This window comes from Onychostruthus taczanowskii, unplaced genomic scaffold, assembly GCF_017590055.1.
Source record: "Onychostruthus taczanowskii isolate IOZ18803 unplaced genomic scaffold, ASM1759005v1 scaffold8, whole genome shotgun sequence".
Classification (NCBI taxonomy): domain Eukaryota; kingdom Metazoa; phylum Chordata; class Aves; order Passeriformes; family Passeridae; genus Onychostruthus; species Onychostruthus taczanowskii.
In genome coordinates this window covers 4,304,157-4,327,921 of record NW_024505892.1, presented here as the reverse complement: position 1 = coordinate 4,327,921, position 23,765 = coordinate 4,304,157, and the positions used below count along the sequence as shown (strand labels likewise).

The 23,765-nt window shown below is 40.0% G+C and overlaps 1 protein-coding gene across 1 annotated transcript; it reads right to left on the bottom strand.

Annotated features, from left to right (window-relative positions):
- Window positions 1-10,859: 10,859 nt before the first annotated feature.
- SMPDL3A (sphingomyelin phosphodiesterase acid like 3A) lies at window positions 10,860-23,330 on the bottom strand. The gene is made up of 8 exons (XM_041423951.1): window positions 22,999-23,330; window positions 21,335-21,548; window positions 20,096-20,240; window positions 17,047-17,143; window positions 15,856-16,034; window positions 14,540-14,720; window positions 12,536-12,660; window positions 10,860-11,373 (listed from the first exon to the last, which is right to left on the bottom strand). Exons 1-8 carry the CDS (start codon window positions 23,087-23,089, stop codon window positions 11,062-11,064), a joined length of 1,344 nt encoding a protein of 447 aa, XP_041279885.1. The 5' UTR covers window positions 23,090-23,330; the 3' UTR covers window positions 10,860-11,061.
- Window positions 23,331-23,765: the final 435 nt, after the last annotated feature.

The following is a 23,765-nucleotide window of genomic DNA, read 5'->3' as shown; positions in this document are numbered from 1 at the left end:
TATGACAGCAGGAAATGTATGCAGTAGAGGGGCTACAATTGCACTAGTAAAATCAGAAGTGCTTGGAAATTGGAAAGGATTTCTGTATTGAAAAGTAAAATTAAAACAGCTGGTGAGTTCCCTGAGCTTGCCACTGTATGTTCTTACAGAATGCAGAGCTGGGGAGCGTTTGGGGTTGATTTGTTATTGAAAGAGGAAAAAAAACTAAACAGGTCACAACCTAGAAAATTTCAGTCTTCCCCCAAGCAGTTTTCTTTGCTAATTAATTTGCCTTCATCATTAGACTTTTTTTTCCCATAATAATGAGCTTAGTACTTTTTATCTCAGTGCTCTCCTCTGTAGCAAAATCTACAATTCACACAAGGTGTTGCAGTCCTGTACTGTTAAGATTCTTATTATGACTTGGCAATTCACTATTCAACCTGATTTTACCTCACTGCCAGTAATTCCTTTCCAAAGCCGCCTTTCAAACATGAAATCTGGAAAAAAACCCCTAACTACAGTGATTTCTTTAAGGTTAGTCCTGTTCTGGGTGTTACCCAAAGCAATGGCTTCTGGATGTGGATGTCCCATCCCTGGCAGTGTTCAGCAACCTGGTCTAGGGGGGAAGGTGTCCCTGCCCACAGTAGAGGGATGGAACTAATTGTCTTCAAGGTTTCTTCCAGGACAAAACATTCAGTGATTCTATGATATCTTGTATTTCTCCAAATACTTCCTGCTTTTCACTGGGTCCTCTAAGCAAAGTCAAGAATTGCTTGAGCTGTATTTTTTAACATCCAAATATTTCAAGTGACATACAGAAAATGCGTCAAGAAAGAGGAAGATGAGGCCTGTGGAGAAAGCACATTGCTTTGGTTTTATCTACTTTGTTACCATGCTTACAATTGTACTGCAACAGGTTTTCCTAGACAAAAACTACCCAGTTTTGATACTGATAGTGGCTGAAAAGCAGCAGAACAAACAGAAGGTAGTGAAAATATTCAAACAAACCACAAAATATAACTAGGGCACTATGCCACTTGAGAATCCAAAGAATGGATTGCTTTGGTAAAACTTATAAATTATGTTTTTAAAAAAAAGATAAAAAAAAAAGTAAAACCTACCTAGGCCTCCAAAGGAAAAAAAAAAAAAAAGAAAGAAAGAAAGAAAGAAGTAATCTATCTGTACTTATATAAATATGTATTTGGTTAGTTTTGACAACAGTGAGCTCCATTGTAGGGAATAAACATTTCCAGTTCCAGAGGGGAAACCTTCACACTTCAGAAAGGCAGAAAGCAGAAGAGGCTTTTCATTCTGCTGTGAGATGCTGGGTTTTGTACTTGCTATGTGTATGGGGACCCCAGCTTTCATGTTCATGGGAAGTAAAATAGTTCTTTATGGAGTATTTTATAAAGGACTATCAATCATTCCAGTATGAGTCTGAAGCAGAGGGGAAGCAAAAGAGAGGTCATGCACAAAAATGGTTGTGTTTCAAGCCATGCAATGAAAGAGTTGACTGTGGGAAAGCAGATTCACATTCATGCAGACCCTGAACTTGGCCTTGCAGAGCGGATAAGTGCTGCTTGTGCCTGCAGTATCCTCTCACTGAGGTCTACCACCTATAAAATAAATCCTGTAATGAAAGCAGATCACCTCATAATGCAGTCCTGGAAGGGGCTGATTCATCCAATATCTCTTGCTTACAAATGTACCACGGGTTACCATAGTTCATGCAGCCTCATTAAAAGCAGTGCAAAACACGCCGAGGAGCCTGAATGGAGATGAAATAAAAGCCCTATAGATGGTTGTTACACATAATCCATTTGTTACTATGCTTTGGGCAAACAAAGGAGCACATTGTTTATAGAGCTGCTTTCTGCCAGCAGCAGAACAAATTCTTGTACGATACGAGTGAATATTTTACAACATTCAACAAAACGAAGAGTGTGCCTCCCCCATAATGCTAGTAATTCATAACTGGGAGAGAGATGAGGGCAGAATAGAGAGTTCTGAGAGTAAAATAGTGATATCAGACAATTTGTAACAGCTGTACAAGGAAACCAAAACTATTGCTGATTCTGAGCACCTGAAGACCTGCACTAGAAAAGAGATGGAATTTTTCATTCTTTTATATGTATTGCATATAGTATGTATAAAGTTCAGAATCTATTCCCTAACCACTAAATTCAATGGTTTATCATTTTGCGTATCAATGGGTGAAAATGTCTAAGTTCAGAAAGGCAAAAACAAAAGGATATTCTTGAAATAAAGGTTGGCCAGACGCTAATTCAATGGTTTATCATTTTGCATATCAATGGGTGAAAATGTCTAAGTTCAGAAAGGCAAAAACAAATAAGGTTGAAATAAAGGTTGGCCAGACACTGAAAACCACAATTGAAAGCATTGAATGAAGCAACAAATTTAATAAGCATAGGACCTGTCTAGTTACACAGTAAGAAAGCTTAAAATATAATTGCTATTTCTAATTCTATATCTGGCATGTATGTTGAAGGCTTTTTTCTTCAGGAAAAATTATTCAAAAACATAGTTTGCAGTCTACATATTATTTGCTTTCTCATTTCCTGAGTTAAATTATGGTAGATGATGTGGATGCAGACTTCATCCTGACTTCACTGGAGTTGCACCAGAGTCTAAACATGCCAACCTATGTGTCAGCCTAACCAATTAGCACTGGTTAATTCACACTTTTCACCGTTCCTGACTTTGTTTGACAAACTGTGTCTTCAGGAATACACTGTCATTGCTCATAAATGTAAACTAACAAAAATTCCCAAAGCTGGATTTCTAAAAGGAGGCTAAAAACTCCTTAAGCTGGCATAAGGAGCTGGTTAAGGTTTAGGCCTTACACCTAAACAAAGCAAGTGTGTGATTATTCTTCAAACTGAGCATGCAATACACTAGATAGAGCTAACCTTTTGCAATTTAAGCACAGGACACTGGTCTGTCACCACACCTACAAAGTGTTAAGAAAAAATTATCACCTGAAAAAAAACTAAGAAAAGGGGTATCAGAGACAGAGCCCAAAACCCCCCAAACCTATTGTGAAGTTTTATTTAGCAGCAGTATGATAACAGTTGTGCAACTGCAGCTGAAGGAAGAGATTTTCACCTCCCCTAGTCACGGTATGACTTACCCTGGCTTAGAGGAGAAGGGTCAGGTCTCTCTCAAATGGCCTTAGCTCTCCTTCGGGAGGGAAAGCAAAGCAAAGAGACCTTGAATGCAGTTGAGGCCTCAAAGAGGGAATCAATGTATCTGCAAGGAAATGGCACACCATGGGGCCCTGGCTGTTAATACTATCTTTGTCCCGAGAAGAGAAGTGGCGGCAAAACACAGCCTGGTGAAAAGACGTGAAGACAGCACTGGGGCAGATATGCAAATTTCTGTGGGAAAACATCCCCTTGGAGGCATTGAGAAGCACTGACATGTTTTCACATAAATCATTAGGCAAGACAGGATCCTATTTTCCATCCAAAAGGCACTCCAGAAGCTGAGGGCCACCCCTCTTCCATGCACAACCACTCTTGCCTCTACCCAGCTGCTCACACAGCAATTGTTTTCCTGCATAACTATATGAAAGTAGCAAAAATTATAAGGGTTGCAAGGAGCTTAGTGGTTGTGTATGCATGGTAAATACTGATAATTGGGATACAAGAAGAGCCACATTCAGATTTTCCAATTGCTGATTTTCTGGATTCTAAGTTTCCAAAGTCATTCAAGGCACTATGACACTGTGTCAGAGCAGCTAATATATTCAATACAAACTCCAGTGGGATGGATTTCTGCTGCAGCTGAAAGGTCTGATGGACTATGTCACCAAGTACATGCTGTGAGTGAGTGGTAATTTTTTGACTGTTTCAATGGATCAAACCTTAGTTGTAGGCATATTCTGAATTCTGGACTCCCGAAAACTTGAACTGATACTATGCAAAAAAACCTAACAAGTAATAGCTGACATTTAGCAATTAAATAAAAGAGAAAATATGACTGGGTGACAGAGAAGGTTGCTGAGAGAAGCTGTGGATAGCCCAGCCCTGGAAGTGCTCAAGACCAGGCTGGATGGGGTTTTGAGCCGCCTGGTCTAGTAGAAGGTGTCCCTGACCACAGCAAGGGGATTGGAACTAGATGATCTTTAAGCTTCCAGCTAAACCATTCCATGATTCTATGACAGGGAAAAACCTGGGGCCTTAGAGAAGTGACTTGAAAATCCTGGGTAGAGGGATGGGCTTAGGAGAGGGGTGGAGGCCACGCAGGGGGCTGCTGAGGGCAGGGAGCTCATGTGTACTGCCATGAGCAGCGGCACCTACTGAGCAGCACTCCAGCCCCAGCACCTGCACCCGATGGAGAACCGCTAAACAAATGCCCTGATGAGTCCAGTGAGAGTGTTCTGCTCTGCCCTGCTGACCCACCAGCCTGCCTCTGACCCACTCCCCTGGTAAATTCCCTGCTCATAATCTTCCTTCCCCTGACCAGACTAAAGGGGAAACCCCCGTTTCCTGCTGATGGGAACCCCTCCATCCATCCTTAGAGTCTCACATGCTACAAGTAACACACTCCACTTCCTCCCGTGGGTCACTTTGTGGGGAGATCTTCACCACGTATACAAATATTTAGCAACTGTTTTCAGCAGAAAATTCCCAGCATCACATTGGATGAGACTGTGGGCTTGGGGCAGTGTAGTGATTAATGGGTCCTCTGCAGAACAAAGCCTCCTCAGCTCTGTCACCAGATAGTTGCTATGGTTTTTTGACATTGCTTAGCAGAAATTTACTTTGGCCATGGGATTGGAGGAGGGGAAATATAAAAAAAAATACTATAGAAAATCCCTCCATTGTACACTGGCAATTATTCTGAGCAAATCCTGTGCCTGTCTAGAATTTCAAACTCTGTATAAATACTTTCAATTAGATTTTAAAAAAACCAAAACCAGAAACAATAAAAGAGGAGACTTTGTTAAGGACAAACAGCTCGAAACATGTCTTGTTAGCTATCAACAAAGTCGTTAGAAATGCTGGAAGGTTTCAGCTAGGTTGATGTAAAAACAACATCAAATATCCTGTGAGAGACTAAGTTAAATGTTCTTTGCAGTGACTCAGTCAAGGATAGGCAAGAATGCACACTTCATTGCAATCAGCTCCAACAACCTCAGAATCTTTTAGCATGATATTTTACCAAGGTCTCAAATTTCTGTGGCAGATGGCAGTTTTCATAGATGCAAAATGTTCTAATATATCAGACAAGTTCTGCCTAAAACATCCAACAAAATAGAAATGAGAAGTTGGCCAGGGAATGTTTTAATGTGCTTAAAAATGGATGCTTCCCATTTTATACAGCATAAAAAGGCCAGAGCAGCATGCAAGAGTTTTAAGGCACTCTACCCATCTGGAAGAGGAGTTTTTTCTGCATATATTTTGAGTGACACAATGACAGGCTTGTATCACCACCCCCACTTGAAGAAAAATCCTGCTAGACTGAATACTGGAGATTTGGGTTTCAAAGCTTATATAAGATCATAAAGAAACTGCTATTCTTTAGCAGCCTTAGGCATGCCTAAATCTTGTAAACTTCAATCTACAAGATGCAGAGTGCTCTACCTCCTTAGAAATACCATATTAGGGTGTTCCATCTATAGTCAACAAACATCAAATGAGAACATCTGGGAGCACAATTAATTTGGGTTTGTACACTTAAGTCTGTTGGTATGTATCTGCATGTCATAAATCAACGTTATACAGGCAAACATCCAGGGTAACTTGGAAGGGGAAGCAGGACAGCTGTGTTATCATGTCACTCTGGGCTACAAGGGGAATTATTCCAGGAAAAGTAGTATCTTGATGCAGATACTCTGCTACTGCTACCTGAGTCTGTTTATTCAGTTCCAGGAAGGACTGCATTATGTCACACAGAAATACTTTTTAGGTGTATTTGAGAATCCATTCCTGAATCTCAAGTAGAATGATTTACTTCTTTATTAACTAATCTCTACTAATTTCAGTGCTCTTAAGTCAGTATTTACTAGCTGATCATCTGATCTGCACAAAATATCAAGCATCTTAGACTGCTCAGGACTATTGGCATCCAGTGGCATGTGCTCTGTTGGACAGGCAAGGTGTCAAACATTATAGCATGTGGGAGAAGTTTTGCAAATTGCTTTACAGTTTCAGTGGAAAACACTGCACCACTATCAGAATTTTATATATAAACATAACAGTCCCAATGAAAATTTTAATTTAGAAAGTAGTTTAGTTCCAGGGTAGAAGGAGAATGCATAGTCAACACCATGACCATGTATAGCAAATGCGTGAGGGGTAAGGTGACAGGCTCAGGTGCAAATCCCCACTTTGCACTTCTCCCTGCCTTGACACAGTCTTTATTTTATTCCCAGGGGAATCCTGAAATATCAGGATGCTTTTCAGGATGGGAGAAACTTTTTCTGCCCAGGTCCACATTTGCAACTTCTCCAGCTCAGTTATTCCTGATGTCTGAGGGTTGCTTTCAAATCCACCAAAGAGCTTAGAAGGTTTGAGAATGGTGTTTAGTTTTCTTACCCAGAGCAAGCTAGAAGGCATGATGGGGGAATATTTCAGTAATTAGATGTAATATATTTGACAGGTAGATCCAGATTAAATTTGATTAAATTCAATACAAATGCAGATAATAGAAGAAATTTTCTAGATATTCTAAAAATACAGCTCTATCACTGAAGGCAACGTAAGTTGAATTTGAAAAGCTGCCATTTGGCCACATCTGTAAGCACCTCTGTGCTCTTTCCACTGCTTCACTAAGTCTTTGAGGCTGAGGTTGTCACATTTCCAGTAGTTTTCCTTTCAGCATTTTTTCAGTTGACTCCCTGGTTGTATTTTCAGTCATCAGCCAATTTACTGCATGTTCCATCCTATATGTGGCACTCTCCTGCTACCTACTTTGGCAGGAATTCATACATGGTTATCACTAGGACAATAGCAGTGTTTAGTACAATGCCTTCACTATTCCCACAACTAATTAAGCATGCATAGGGTACTTTAAATTTTTGTTTTGTTTTGTTTTTCTCTATGTGTTGTTTTTTTTTTTTTAGTTCCTACAGTTGTGATATTCCACACACAGTATGAAAACAACATTCACCTTACACTGGAGATCTTTGCAGATCAAGAAATTACTAAACTGGTGGAATTCATAGGTAGGATGTTCCTCCAGCAGAACAAGAAACCTAGGGCTGACAGATGACAAATGAATTACCTATTTTCTTTTTGAAAGCTCTAAAAGAAAGAACCTATTTCTTTTAGAAATAGGTTCGGATGACAAATGAATTACCTATTTTCTTTTTGAAAGCTCTAGTGGTAAGCATATAGAACCTAGTCTTTAGCTTTGGGAAAATAAGGAAGAAAAACCATTTGAAAGTTCCTTTCTTCATTGACATTGGCATAGCTCCTTTTGACTGAGAATGAGAGGGACTCTCACGAGTTTTATTTTATTCTCAGGCCAATGTAACAACTCATCTTCTTGAGATTGCTTTTCCATGGAGGGAAATTAGATACAGCATTAAACTAGATACTTTTTCTTGGAAATGCTGTGTGCTCATCATTTCTCCATTTCACCACAAAAGAATACAAGTACTTAGTTACCTGTTTCTGGTTTTAGACTCATCAATTTTACTAACAATATGTCACTCACATATTCTCCAGTCCCATCTCCTTCAGTCATTTAATTTCTTCAGGCTGATAAGTGAAAACAATAGAATTGATGAGATCACATCCAGACACTAATGAGTGCAATCTAAAACAATTAACATGTCCGTCTGGATGTGCCTTCACTACGGTTTGGATCAGAAACACAGCTTTGAACACAGTTTACTGATCATCCTCACTCATGTTGCCCAGAGCTCTAGGAGAGTGTTCTTTCAGATGTAACTGCAGCTGGCAGCTGCATTTCAAGGGTACATCTAACATCCTTTGACTGCTACTGAAATGTGCAGCAGTCACATCAGCTCCTCAGCACCAACCCTCCTGTCAAAGAAGGCACTCCTACTAGGCTGCAGTTCCTGTTCATGTAGACATAAGCTTCCACAGGATTCCCTGTGGAATTTCACTCAGTTCTTCCCTGAATGGAAGCTGAGACCTATACCTACCACAGGGTTCAGGATCCATTAGGTGACATGGCCTCTTAGAAGCCAGCAACATTTAATACACAGAAGTGCAACATGGCAGTACTGCTACAAAGTACTTCCTTGGAAAACGAGTGTCCTTCAAAAGCTAGGAGTTAAATCCTAGAATATTTGAGAAATCATTGTTTATATGCCTCTAGCTCAACTGCAGATAAATTAAAACCTTTTAACTCCACTAGGTGGTGTAATTTGTCTTTCTGTCAAATGTCAAAGCATAACAAATATTTCCCCTAATTCTTCATTTAAAGATGAGGCCATAAACATATCATCTGAAAACTGGACTGGGAATCTGCTCTACAACGGTCAGCTACTTTATCAGGTCATGCTTCTTTGACCTGATAAAGTAGCTGACCGTTTTCCATGATTCCTTACAAAAGCTTCTGTCAGCACAGGATAATTTGCTTGTAGAACATTCCTAGATCCATGAAGGAATAAAGTAGGAACCCAAAACAAGAACATCAAGGCCTCCCTCAATTTTCCCTTATACCCAGGCATGTTGCCTAGGTATCTAAGCTATTCCAGTGATTTCTGTAATGTATTTTCAACTGCAACATCTCTGGAAGCTCTCTCCTTGGTTTACCTCCAAGTTACAAGATGATGCAGTCAAACATATAGCTGGATCTTTCTTGTCCAGTTATGCTTGCATGTCCATGGCTATAGTTACATACAGAAAAAGCAGAGAATGCTAGCCTGCATAATAGGATGTATCTTAGGGGATATACCCTGGCTAAATGTAACCCTGGGTGCCATTCAACTCTTGGCTTCAATTGGAGTCCACATTAAAAAAAAAACAAACAAACAAACAAACAAAAAAAAAAAAAAAAACAAAAAAAAACCAAAAAAAAAAAAAAAAAAAAAAAAAAAAAAAAAAAAAAAAAACAAAAAAAAACCAAAAAAACAAAAAAAAAAAAACAAAAAAAAACAAAAAAAAAAAACAACCCACAACTAATCTAGTAAGTAGGATGTTCAATATTCCATGAGCAGTATATTCCTCTTCCTAGAATTCTCTAGCAGCTAAATCACCCCATGGTCCAGCTCTCCCTAAAGTTTAGCAATAAAGAAGCCTGTAATGGAAGAATTTTTACAGTGCTTCCATGATGTCTTGTAGGTATTATGCTTAAATAGAAGCCACAGAACTCAGAGAAACAAACCAGCATGGTTTAAAGCTCAAGACTGAACTGAACAAAATCCATCTGGCATATGGGAGGAAGCTCAGCTATCCTACCAGCTCCAATTGCCCTTCTGCTATCCACCCACAACTCTGCTTGCTTCTCTCAGAAAATGGGTACTGGTAACAGGCATTTTTAAAATAAACACACCCATGAGAATCACAACCAAGGGACACATACAACACACAGGGAATCATGAGCTTTCAGAATGGAAACTTTATGGCACTTCCTCACAGGCTGTACACTTACAGTCTGTAGAGTCCCTATGTTAATTTAGGTTATTTACATATCTGGATGCATTTGAGGCCAGGCAGAGTAGATAACTCTGAAGAGTTATGCTCACCATATCTTCTCCAACCACTGAATTTAAAATACAGGACTGCCTGCTGTGCACTGGAGGGTTTGTTTCTGAATGCAAATTTAACCATCTCCTCTGTGGATGACTGATGTATGAGAAATCTGAGATATCTGCATCTACAGTTGTGCATGCTACAGACTCCAAAACTGAAAATTTTCTGTTGTATCTGAAAATTTTCTGCTGCATATCTCAAGCTTGAGTAGAAACAAACCCAGGAAGTTCCTCAACAGCTGCAGTAAAGGCTTTAATCTCCTTATAAAAAACCTATCAATTGGATTTGTTTCGTAGCCACTTCTACAGCTCCCCTTACTCAGGGATAATATAGAGCAGGGTCTGTGTTGTGTTTTGTTGACCAAAGTTTCCAAACGTATAGCTCTTCATGAAGCAGAAAAATGGGTAAAGGTCCTTCTTGGTTATACACATACCAAATAAAGGGCCATCTTAATAGCATCATCTTCTGCACATATTTAGCCATAAGAAGAGGAAGAAGCAATCTCTGCAATTGTAAATTTGAACATGTGATAATCTTCACATTAAGTACTAGACTGCTCTTTGAAAAAAAAAGAAACCTAAGAAACAGCACAAGTAAATGTTTACCCATGCCACACAGAGAATGTATATGCTGAGTCCAATTACTGATATTGATCAATTTAATCCTGATATATGGTCTACTGCAAAATCTCATACCAAGACACTCCTTGACAGCTGTATCAATGTACATAGTTCTATTGTAAGAAAAAAGCACTCTGTGCTGGGCAAACACATTCTGAAAAATTAGATTAAGCATTTACAGGATTGAGGTTTGTGTTCCATTTAGTCACTTTTATGCCATCATTAGAAAATGCCTCTAAGAAGTGGGTTTGAGGGATTAACAAGGAAAACTTGGCACAGAGAGATATATAACACTGGCATTGCATCAACAACATAACTGCACTCAAGTCTCAGCAAATGCAGGTTTTGCCAACTTCAGTTTGAAAATTTTGACAGCCAGTGGTTGAAACCTGCCCCCATAAAAATCCCATGCCTGGAATGGCATTGCCTATGTTTACACACCCTGAGAAATAAGACTTGGATCTACAAAGGCTTGAGTGAGTAACTTCTATTCCCACACACTGGGATGCCTGTTAGAGAAGGTACAGGACACTTGAGACAACAGCAAAGTATCTGGTCACTCTTACAAAGCAAATAAACTTTTATTTAGATGATAAAGGAAAACACAGTTGCAAGAAGAAAGATCTAGGGAGTTTTACTGCTCCCCTGAAATGTAGAGAAGTCCCACAGGCTCCCTGTCAGCATGTCAGTGCTTGAGCGAAAGAACAAGCAGGTTCTTTAAATCACAGGCTAAAGTCACTATCTGCATTGACTGCACAGAGATTTCATCTCCACATTGCCTCCTGATTGATGCAATCTGTGTATGAGGAGTAATCTAAATACTGGATTGCACATATTTGGCAGGTCTTGCACCCGTCTTCGCAGAGAATAGTTTTGTCATAACTCACAATATAGTTACTGTAATACTGCTCAAACAGTGTGCTGTGTGGCATAGACAACTGCTTGACCATTTCATATAGGCTTTCTGGCTTCAAGTCTTCAATGCCATAAGTTTTAGTCAGGATGTATTCTAATTTCCAGTTTGATTCATTTTTCTTGTTGGCGTCTCTGAGGTCCAAGTAAAACTGCCAAAGATCCTACAGTTTAAAAAAAAAAAGAAAAAAACAAAGAAAGAAAACGTAGGCACTGCTGTATTGCTTTCTTCCCTGCTTCATTAAGTCTCTGGAGTGATATATTGATTAGGAAGCTGTCACTCCTCATTATTCACATGTGAATAGAAGGTCACGTCCCACCCCAAGAGCTGGGCTTACACCCAAAGCTGGTACTTGCAAAGCGGTAATGGTGGGGGGATGGGGAGGAGAAGAAAAAGGAGCCACAAAGGCAGCAGCGGCAGTGTTAGAGGTCTTTCCTGTCCAAACTCCACAACATTCGTGTCTGCCTTAGGAGTGGGGCAAAAGGGTGAGAGCCAGAAGTTTCTTTTCTGCAGGCACTACTTGAGGGGCAGAATGGACAGAAAAGGAATGGCTCAGGGAGAAGTTAAGGAAAAGGAGGGATGAGATGCAGGAGTGAAATCTGCACAACAAAGGAGCAGCCTGAATTAGCATAGGTCTCCAAAGAGAAACCCCAGTCCCAATCAAACTGCAGGGTGCATTGTCACTGAACTCGGCAGGGTCAAGACTTTATCCTGAATTACAGAAAGTCTAAACCATTCACAGCCAAAGTAATTACACAGGATTCACTTTATCTCCAAAAATCACATGAAACTACAAAGTAGAAGTCTTCTACTTTTTATTTTCCTTCTAAATGTATCTAACATTTCCTGTAAAAACTCTTTATAGGAAGTTTCATTATTACAAAAGACATCATATGGTTAAAAGTTCTTTCTTCATCAGCTCTTTTACACCCTTGAGAAACTTTTAATAGGCTGCATCCTAAAACTCGGACTATCACCAGCAAACAACATTGGTATGTAAGCATGCCAAGGATTTAGGTGAACCTCTTTCACTCATGCAGAGCTCCCTGCAAATAGTTTTAGGATTTTGCCCAGAAAAATTCTGTCTTTCATCCTCCATCATAAGAATATTCGATACAGAACAGAGAGTACTGGGTAGTTCTGCAGGCACAGAAAGACCAACCAAGTTCTCTTTCAGATTTCATTTCCTTTACCCAGGAAGAAAAACTGAGAGCAGGCACCAAAATTCCATCACCAGCAGCCATAATACTAAAAAGGCTAACATATTGCTGTAATTTTTACTGACACTATAATGTCTTAAACAATGCTTTAAAATCTTTACTTACCAGCAAGCTATAGTCAAAAAGATCATACTGATACAATCTGACACCAGGGTTATTGGACTCTGTTTGCAATACACTCTTCACTGGGGTTACAGCAGGTGCCACAAACAAGGAATTGACTGGCTTTTCTGCAGAAAAATGGAAGTTGAGGAGACAGTTTCCTTCCAATATTTCTTTTTCAAATAAATGTTTTTGTAGAGTACCAACACAGCAAAAACAAGAGTGACAGGCTTAAAGACATTAGAATTTTTTTCACCTAATTTAGCTGCATCACTGTGAACTGCCATACTTCCAATGGATAGACTAAACCCTGTGTGGAATACCACAGTACCCACTCCTGTGTGTACCACTGTCCATACTAGAGGCTTTCCAACCACTTCAACTGCCTGTGCAAAACTGCAAAATGATCTTGTCTATATGTGAAGTCTGTATTTTGTATATTTCTACTAAAGATATATTTGAAAAGTTTAGTTGCTGATTCCATACAGTATGTTACATGCTGTTTTATGTATTTAGGATGTTATTAGAAACACCAGGGTCTGTTTCATCACCTGACCCTTAGTAGCCCAGCACCAACTGTGTGAACACTGACCTTTACAGCAACTGAAACATGAGGATGTGACTTTTATTGGGACAGAGTGTGCAGGTGAGTACATTGGGAAGCTCTCTGTGGAACAAAAAGGAAGGCCTAACTATTCCCATCTCTGACAGTGTCACAGCAGTGAAATCACAAGGTCAACCTCCACATATAGGCAGAAGTTTTGGAAGTTTGGAAATCAGTAGATTCTTCTGGAGAAAATACAGATGAGTTCTATGTCAGTACACTGGTGCTGGCTGCAATATTGCATTTATCTTGAATTCTCTGGAATTTTGTCAAGAGGAAAATGTCCTGAATAGAAGATAGTCTAAAACTGTACAGGCAAACACAATGTGTATTTGATTACTATTTAAATTTTGTCAAAAGATGTAAAATTACTAAAATAATTGGGAAGTGGTTACTTGCACATGCAAGCTTTAATGACAAACACCAAGATCAGTTTGTTCCCAGTGAAATTTGCAGTAGAGATTATGATTTCATGAATAAATGGGACAGTGTAAAAAATAAAGGTATAAGACTGCACTGAGCATCACTTGAAAGAAAAAAATAAAGAAGCCACTTCTTTCATTGGGCTGGATTCCTTTTTACTAGAGACTAACACCATGTAAAAAGGTAAAAATTTGGAGTAGTATGACCTAGTTAGCATTTTGGACATTGCTCATATGAGTTCATACAAATCATAGAAGGAGAGCCACTTAACATTTGGGTATTTTACATAAATCAAAGCAATGAAACTCTTACTGTTCTATGGTAAAGAAAAAACTTGTTAGAATTCTCCTGTTAGAGATGCTAAGGGTGCTCCAGATGGCCATGCCCATGCTTAGAACTAAAGGGATTTCAAAGCAATAAACAAAAATTTCAACGTGGGTGATTTTCTTGAAGGGAAATTAGCTGATCTAAGAGATGCAACAGGCAGAGACTTTCTTTCCCCTACCTCCTGCTTACCCTTATCTTAATTAACTTTGAAGCAGCAGGGAACTCAGCAGAGAGGCACAGTAATGATGCAGGAAATACAAGAACATAGAGCATGTCTAGCTGGCCTGAGAACATTCCCTTTGACACATTACACAATAGCAACTGGCTGGTATAATTTGCCCATGTCACTGTGAGAGCAGAGAGGAAAGACTAGAAACTCTTGTCTAGGCATAAGCATTCATTAAAAAAAAAAATAGGAAGCTTGGGGAGTCTCTGCTGACATCAACAGAAAAAGACAGTCACCCTTGCAAGGTTCTCTTTGGAAATAAAATTGGGGTGTGTGAGACTTGAACTCCTGCAGATAAATAACACTATTTCCCAATTCCCTTTTTTCAATTATTTGTAACACATACTGACTAGAAAGAGCATGCAAGAAAGTATTAATTTGCTTTTAGTCAGGAAGAAGAAGTTCAAAAGTCAACAAGCATCATTACCTTCTTCATCCAGGAGGACCATGATACTATCTCTATGGGTATGTCCAAAAAACTGGCCCGCAATAACACTACTGTATTTGCGAAAAATCTTTACCAGTCTCTCATTGTAATACTCCCTGATAGCTGTAGTATTCCTTGCATATGGCAAGTATCCTACTGGGACATGACCTATTATATACACCTAAGGAATTAAATACAGAAACCACAATTAGCACCTTCATTTGAAACTTATAATCTTAGCTGTATCCTAAAAGTGGTCACCACAGTTTCATAATAATGCTGCCTTTAAAAATGGCATTCTAAAAGCTGTAGATCATGACAGTTTTTTTAATATAAAATCCCAACAGTAAAAATGCTTAAGTTTATAATATCAATTTAGTATCTTACTGGGGAGAAAAAATGTTCCGCTAAATCCATGCATGATTTTAGGTCTAAGGAAAATGTTATCAATTACTTCAAATGAAAAAAGTAAGTTACTAGGGCAAAGCTTATAATTTGGCATCTCAAGGGGACACAAGACAAAAAGTTATGTTTGAGTATTACAAAGTCTGCACCAGAGAGTCAGAGAGTCACCAGAAACATGGATAACTGGTTAAACCCCTCTGGCTGAGTTAGAGACTTAGTGCCAACTGCACACACCAACTAATATGCTGCAGGGTTTCCTGAGGAAAACCTGGAAAATCTCTCCTTTCTCCTGACTGTAATATAATATTCTAAATTTGCAACACTGTAGCAAAATGCAAACATGTTTCAAATTAAACACCATTGCTCAGATGATGATCCAATCCCCACACCAATCAATCAATCAATCAATCAGGAGCCAACAATTTAAACCTTCACTTCAAAACCTGTGTATTAAAAGACAAGTTATTATAATACTCAAATCATAGCAATTACTGCAGCTTGACTAAGTTTTGTGGCTGATAAATTCTCTTCTAATTTCTATTTTTGATACCTTAAATTACATTACAATGCAAATAAAATATGCTGGCTTTTGTCTTAGGCCAACAGCTTGTTTTAAAATTAAAGGCTATCTGTAAAAAGGTCAGAAACTGACTTCTACAGTTTACTACCTGGTAGGAGAGAAAAGGTATTTTACTGTATAATTTGAGAAACTTCATTCAACTAGTTTATTAATTGCTGCAGTAAAATGGGCATATTAAAGGAGGAATGATTAAAAAATAAAATTTTGACTTTGCAGTATCTTTGGCAGCATGCTTAGTCTCCTAGAAGCATGTTTATACTTTCATTATCTCTACTTCTTTTTTTTTTTTTAATTGAAACAAATAATGATAGTTTCTGTTCCTGATCCCTACCTTTTCCTTCTTTTGTGAAGAGGTTTCAAGTATTTCCTCCAGCCAGGCAAACTGGTTGGCTGGGTCAGTGATATTCACAGTTACCTTGTTAGGGCTGTAATATAAATTTGTGTTCAGACTGATTATCCTGAGTGGTTGATGGCTATTACTGGATTCAAACAGCTGCGTGTAAAAACCACCTGTGAAAATAAGACCAACATCATATGACAAACTAAAGGCTTCAAAGCACAACTCTACAATCAAAGTACACCACTGCCAAAACACCCAACCTTCCTCTTTCTAATAGAATAAATATCATGCTTATTCAAGCCACAGTCACCTTATCATAACAGAACATGTTAACAATGTTTCAGCCACATTTTATTAGAAGTTGACACTGAATTATTTACTAATTATTGCCTGTATTATTTTTGTGTTTATTTGACAGTAATTAGATGCAATTATTCAACTGACACAGAAAAAGTGCCCTGTAATATTTCTTCTACTTTGACAGATACAGTTGCTGTTAAAGGTCCATCCTTCTTGAAATACAGCAAACATACAGGCTGTTTCAGGAAGACTGTTTGAGTTTAGGAGCATTCTACTTAGAAAGTCATTTAACTTCAGAACTGATGATATGATGAAAAATAAGGATCACATTTTTCAATCCTTGCTCCCAAAATTCTCTACGGCATGCTGAGCTTCTTCAATAGGTAACTTCATAGTTCATGGACTTCAATGGAGCCATGGCAACAGAAGCATGCAATATACTTTAACTGCCTCCTTGAATTTTACTATCCTTATCCAAGTTTCTACTTCCACTCTTATCCAGAGTTTGCTCTCATTCAGGACACAAAAACACAAATTAAACTTCCAAATCTCTAATGTTTGACTGGATTGGAAATTGGGTTGAACTTTTCAGTCCTTTGCTAAAAGGAAAAATTCTAATTAGGATATAATTATTCTTCTAGTTTAGTAAGTTGCATACAAATATATATAGCATAATCACCATATTGCAAAAGAAAGTAATAAATATATTCTGAATATAGGCATCGTCATTCAAAAAATAAGTAACTTCTTCCAGGAGAAGCATTACAGATAATCCATTGTTCTGACTCATCCTATGAGACTTAGCTAAACAAATAGCACAAATCCACAGAAACATTAATTCTCTAAGCCCTAGCTTCACAATGTATTACTGCCATACTTTACCTCTTCTGAAGGTATTGATTGCTTCATCACTTAGCCAAGGTTTCCAGAAATCTGCTACAGCATTGTAAACTTCACTGGTAGTTACAGGAAGCTGGTCCTGTGAGAGAGGAGAACCTGTCTAAGTCTTAGTATTCAGACATTAAGACAAAAAAGACTAAATAATCCTGCTTGACCTCTTACATAACATGTAAGTGTATCCAGTCATCACCAGGAGGAATTCAAGAAAGAAAAAAACCAATTTCTGAATATCTAGTATTGCTGATCAGGAACAAATGCCTAAACTTAGAACTGACTCCATGGCCTTGTTAATGCATTATTAAACTAATGCCAGAAATACGTCAAGCCTTAAGAATACAGTAAAATGAAAAACCATACATTCTGCAAAATTAATGAATATCAAAGTCTAAAAATAAAGTCTTTTGGATTAATATAAGTTTCTTTTTCAAATAACTTGGGTTTCATAGCAGCTCCTCAAAACTCCACTTCTGCCCTCAGAAACATTCTGGTGAAATTCGCAAATGTTTTCGTGATGTCTTTTTTTCTCATAAGAAAGCATTTAAAAATGTACAAGAGAAAGTTTCATCAATGTTTTCTCCCACTGGCTTTAGTTAGGACTGTAGCACTCTTCAGTGTGAGCCACAGGCTGATGAAACCCATGCTCTGATCTAACCCTGACAGGAAGATACCAGCCTGTCCTTGCCTTTCTTAAAATATCTGGAGTCTTGGTGCTAGAAGGAAAAACACAGGGGTTGAAAAAATTGCAGTGCATGTTTTCTTAAACATAAAATTTGACCTTTCTAAGCTCTTTGAAACAACCTACATTACTATAGGTTTAGGCAGTAAGTCTCTGTCTAGGAGCAGAGAAATCAGACCTCTGTTGAGACACTTGTTGATTGCAGTGTCCAGACATGTGTTGTCAGGACAGCTTTGAGCCAGAGCTAGCAGTCACTAACAGACACAGCAAAAACCTGATTCCAGATAAGAGGCCGTATAATGGACTAAAGGTGCTTTGGCCCAGGAACATCAGTGCTCTCTGAACTACTAAAAACAGTTTGGGGATTTGTTTTAAGCAGGAGCAAGAGTGTGAAATAAGTAAGTCTATGCAGAAAGGCTGAGGTCACAATATATGATCTGAAAGGTATCCCAATGCTTGATCAACTTGAATAGTATTTTTAACATATTCTGAAAGAAAAATCACCCAGGACTGTTCAGTTGTTAAGACAGACAGCTCAGAACACAAGAGGGCAATAAAATTCTTTGGTTCATGCTAAGTGCACAGATTTGACACTTGCTTTAGAACAGCCTACAGTATGTGTCTTGCTCCATTACTGCTCCCAGTCTACAGGACAGTTGCCAAGCATGTCCATATGAAAAAAAAAAAAAGAAATATCATTAAGAGCAAAAAATACACATTAAAAAATTGAAGAAGTTGAAATGACCCCATAGTGAGGATTGTCTGATCCCATGTCTTTTTCAAACAATGACTGACAAACATGCCAGTTCTGCACATTGGTGAAAAATTTCACCATTTCAAAGTATCACAGAAACACTCCTGATGTGGTGTTGTGCAGGGAGAACTAACAACATTCGCCAGTTATTCCAATCACCAGCTTGTTTCAATTTTCTATTTGCTGCTCATCTACCCCTCCTGAGCATCTTTTCTTCCTGTCTTTAGATTTAATTTCACAAACAAAATTCATAATTGTTGAAAAAGTCCCTACATTCTTTGTTTACAAGGCTTTTGTACAGTTTTTTTATCTATCAAAGGAGATTGCTGAATAACAACAATTCCCTGCTAAGACATTTTTAAAACTGAAACAAAGTGAACATGAAACACTTCATGACACTTCAGTTCAGGTGTTATTTATTAAAATATTTTCCCTAGTCATTTCTAGTCATTTCTAGTGAATCAACCTGTCCCCATGTCAGTGCATATGAAAAGCCAAAGCTTTACTACCACAGTAAGAGCACCAAGGACTGAAGTCACAGCTTGGTTTGTGCACTCATACTTCCAATGTATATCTAGCTGTTATTTTGTCTCTCACATTTCCTTTGCCTTGTCTCTCAGCACCCCTGCTTCGCCCCTGTTTGGACACCACTAACTCCAGCAATGACACGGGCTATCACACAATCACCTGCTGCACCAGCCTACATCCTGACAGGCCTAGTAAATACCACAGAAAGCTGGAATACAAGCCTTGAGGGTGTGAAGGGGTGTTACTGAATTCCCATGAGAAATTTCAAACAAAATACTTCAGCTGACTTGCTTCACATCCCTTCCGATCCCCTCACATCCAATGACAGCATTTGCTTCTGATCCAGTGTGCTGCCAGATCGACCCACAAACCACTTTAAAGGACAAATGAAGCAACTGTTTACTTTGGAGTATGCCAAGAACAATATTCAGCACAGTCAAAGTGAAAAAGCACCATCCTCAACTGCACAAAACTAGTGAATCATCAATGTGATTATATCTGAATGTCCAGTGAGGAAAGGAAAGTAGACATATTTTCAACAGCAGTGACAAAACTATGGGAACTTTACAAAAATTCTGCCATTACTTTAGCTAAAAAACAACAACAACAAAAAAATCTAGTGATGCCAGCTGACAGATTTCCAGTAGGCCTTTGAGCAGGCTTTGAAACTTACCACAGGCTCACAGGTCCATTAATGATGTCACTTCTGATAGATTTAAGTTACTGTATACACAGGCATGAGATACTTTTCCTTACTGTGTATGTGTGCATTAGCTACATTGACACGTGGTGGTTCTAGCCATGAGGAATGATTAGTGATAAATTTGTGTGACCTCAGGCCATGTACAGATTCTACCTGGCATCAACATTTCCTTAGGTAAGAGCACAGAGAGAGTGATGTAGATTCTGTTCTAGAGTGGAACTAATAATATTAAATGCTAACTGAAGAGGTGTAGAATTCTGTTTCCAGAATAACAGTTATACATAATTAACTCTTATTTTTCAGATGTACTTTCCCAGGATTTAGGAATGCACTCAATATGATGTATGAACAAATTTCTAACTTGTTTTACCTGTGGCCAGTAGTCATGATTGCCTAAGGCTGGGAAAACCTGAAGATCTGGAAAGAAATTACGAATTGTAGAACTCAGATTGCCAATGATGCTAATGACCAACTTTGTGGAGAGCTCTTTTACAGGAACATGAGGAGGGCTATCTCTGAAAAAGGAAAAGGCTTGATTAACAAAGGTTTGTTAGCAACATAAGGAAGGCAAAAAAGTCTGCAAACACATCTACATTCTAGCATGTAACATTACTATACACTCTAATTAAAATCACAGAATCAAAGCTCTCTGCAAAGGCTTTGCTTAAAAAAACACGAACAAGTAGATTTGTTTAGACAATGCCTATCCTATGATTCATATTTATAATAATGAAGATTTCTTAGACATTAAAGTCATGATTTTGAGGTACTGTGCAGTTTGCATTATATATCTTTCATCACCTGCATATCATTGCTAGTTCATTTTTTCCCTTTTAACAATATCCTGTTGAAAATTAAGTACAAGAAGGTAAGTAAAATATGTTAATCACTTGTCTTCATATATTTCTTGACACTCTTTCCCAGCAAAAATAAGTGATATAACAAACAAACTAGTTCTCACACTCAAAAATACTAATCTCTTTGATAAATTATCTATTGATGTATGCCTTTAAGAAATTGTGTGATGGTAGAACTGAGAGTTGTATGGCAGAAGGGTAAATCAATGCTGTCTTTTATGAATACCTAGAAAATAACAAGACACAGTACAATGCCTTGATAGCATAGTACTATGAAGCCACTCCCTTTCACACTTCTTTGTCTGGTCCCACTGCTATGGCACACAAAGCCTCACAGGTAACATCTCCGTGAGACAGTACTATTAAGCCCACTTTATATACTGAAGACTGGAACAGGAAAGGTAAATGTTCTTACTCAACAGAGGCCTGCAATGAGTCAGTTACTCTCACGACCTTTCATTTTGCTTTTTCTACTTCCCACCGTCCCTGCACCATTTCTATTAACTCCCACTAATACAGCCATATGCTAAATATCACAATGAACAGTCCAGCAGTTATTACAGAGATCAAAGTCTGTTCCTAAGGCCTTATATTCTCTCTCAGTCTTGCACTTAATAGCCATTTGGACAACTAAAGGGACAACTAGCATTAATGAGATACTGAACTCAAATATGTTGGTGCAAATACAGACTTGTGAGTTGCCACACTATCTGGCTATCCAGCTTTAACTGCAGAGTGACTTGAACACTTACCCTGTCCAAATCATGAATGAAACTTGCTCTTTTGAATCGTTCATGAATGCAAATGCTGACAAAATAAGTTGATAAGGAGAATCACACAAAAAGTCTCCAAAAGGGCCTGGGTTGGAGGCATTGACTCCTTTGGAAGAAGAACACACTTTGGTGCGATCAGGGGTAATGTGGTAAGTCGGATCTAAATGTAGGTCAGATACATGCCAGAATTGCCCTGTTTTCAGAAAACAAAGATTACAGGAAATGTATTATTTGCATTTGAACTGGATATACAGGGTAATGCCAAGTTTACTCCAGTTTATTTACTGTTACTCCTATTCAAAGTTAGCAAATTGTTGATTAGCCTGTCTGATAAGCGTAGGCAAGTTCTCCCTGAGAAGTCCTTCAAGTAGACTGCTTAGAAAAACTGAAAACAGAAGCAGAGGCATGGCTTTATGCTGCTCACCAAAAATGAAATGGAGATTGGAAGGAACTGAAAAATCAGCTCCTTTTCATTAACAGCAATCTGGAAACTGGATAGTGGAGGAGGCAATAGAAGGACTTCTCTACTCCATTTGAAAAGAAAGGGAGCTGCTTTTTAATTATTTTTCCAGAACTTCCCTGGCTGGAAGCTACTGTAAAAGATGACAAGAAAGGTGTCTTGAAAGAAAGGCAAGAAACAGCATGTGTGCAGAGACTGGGCTTCTCACTACTTTCCAGGCTGACATGCTCTCAGCCACTGTTACATAGCACGGCATGGAGAAAGGAGCTGAGGAGTGTAGGAATGTGCTGAATAAGATGAATGAAAACTGTATTAAGACTATCAGCCTTCAAGTTTCATGTAAAATAAAATTAATTTCTTTCTGTCAGTTTCAAAGCACTTGGTAAAGGCACACATGTATCTGGGGCAGTGGTTGTGAAACAGGGGCAGATATAAATTGATTTTACCCAAGGTCACACGCTAAACTCTATGGCTGAGCAAGCACCACACGACTGTACCCCATGGAGTTTTATTTCAGGAATCAAAGACCAGAGGTGATCTTCAAAATCTCTAAAATTGTGACGCCTACCAACAGGAGACAAGACAAACGCCGGGACACCGCTGCATGCTTGTTCTGAGGAAAGTGTGAGTAACACGAATGAGAATTCAGTAGGAAACCATTTCGCAGCACTCACTTGCACGCACTCCCCGAGCGGGGATCAGGCCAGGCAGAGCGTGTGTTTTCTGCCAGGCAGCGCAGCTCAGCTCAGCCCAGCCCAGCGCAGCCCAGCCCAGCACAGCCCCCAAGCGCGCTGTTTGCAGTGCGTGCCTCGGGACACCGCGCCAGAGGCAGGGCAGGGCTCACCTCACTTCACCCGCCGGCCTGCCCGGGCAACTAAATATAAACCCCGTGTAACCCCCGAACCTCAAAAGAGCCCTGTTGACTGATTTAGCAGTCACGTGTGGCCGAAGTCAGTTTGGATAGGGAATGCTACGGCAGCAGGTTGTGTGCGGGGAGCAGTGCCAGGGGGAGGGGAAGGAGCTGCAAGTGGGCACCTCGCAGCCCGCGCACCCCCCCCACGCCGCCGGGCTGTGGCGGCCCCCGGCCGGGCCTCCCTCGCAGGGCCGCCCCTCACCCGCCTCCCCCCCCCACCACGGGCAGCCCCGGCCGGGCCCCTCAGCCGCTGACCCCCGGCCGACTCACCCACGGCGGAGCGGGGCCGCTGCGGGCCGGCCGGCGCCGCCTCCAGCGCGGAGCAGAGCAGCGCCAGCCCCAGCGCCGCCCGCAGCTCCATGTCGGCCGTGCGGGAGCGCCCGGCCCGCCGACGGCTCCAGTCGTGTGACTGCCCCGGCGGCCGGCAAAGAGGCGAGCCCCGGACGGCTTGTGCAAGCCCCGGCCCGCCGCGGGGCCGCCGGAAACCACCGCGCCCCGCCCGCACCTCTCGGGGCCAGAAGCCGCCCCAGGCCGCCACCCCGCTGTCTGGCTGTCGCCTTGAGCCGGCCGTACCCGGGGTGACCTTCAGGAGGTGCCACCCCCGGGTCAGCGCTAAGGAGCTCGCAGGAGCCAAGCCTGGCCGCGGGCACGGCTGAACTCGGGACACCGGCTGATGCGAGGCGGCCTGAAGGAAGGCTGTGCTCGACACCCCGCACCAGTCTCAAGCATCTCTTAGAAGGAAGGTTTCTCATGGCAAAATGGATCCCGATTACTTAAAAGGCTTTAAAAAACAAAACAAAGCAAAAATCCAAACCCACCCAACTTGATAAAAAACACTATCAAGTACACCTTTAATGCACCTTAAGAGTGATGAGGTATATTGTAAATACAAGTCTCCACTGCCAAGGCTTTCAGAACTGCTGTTTATTGAAGTCAGAGTAGTTCCATATGGAGGAAGAGTACATGGTGTCAGTTTTAGGAGAAGATCACAATAATGATGTCACGAATCCTGTGGCTACCCTGAAATGTCCCATTGC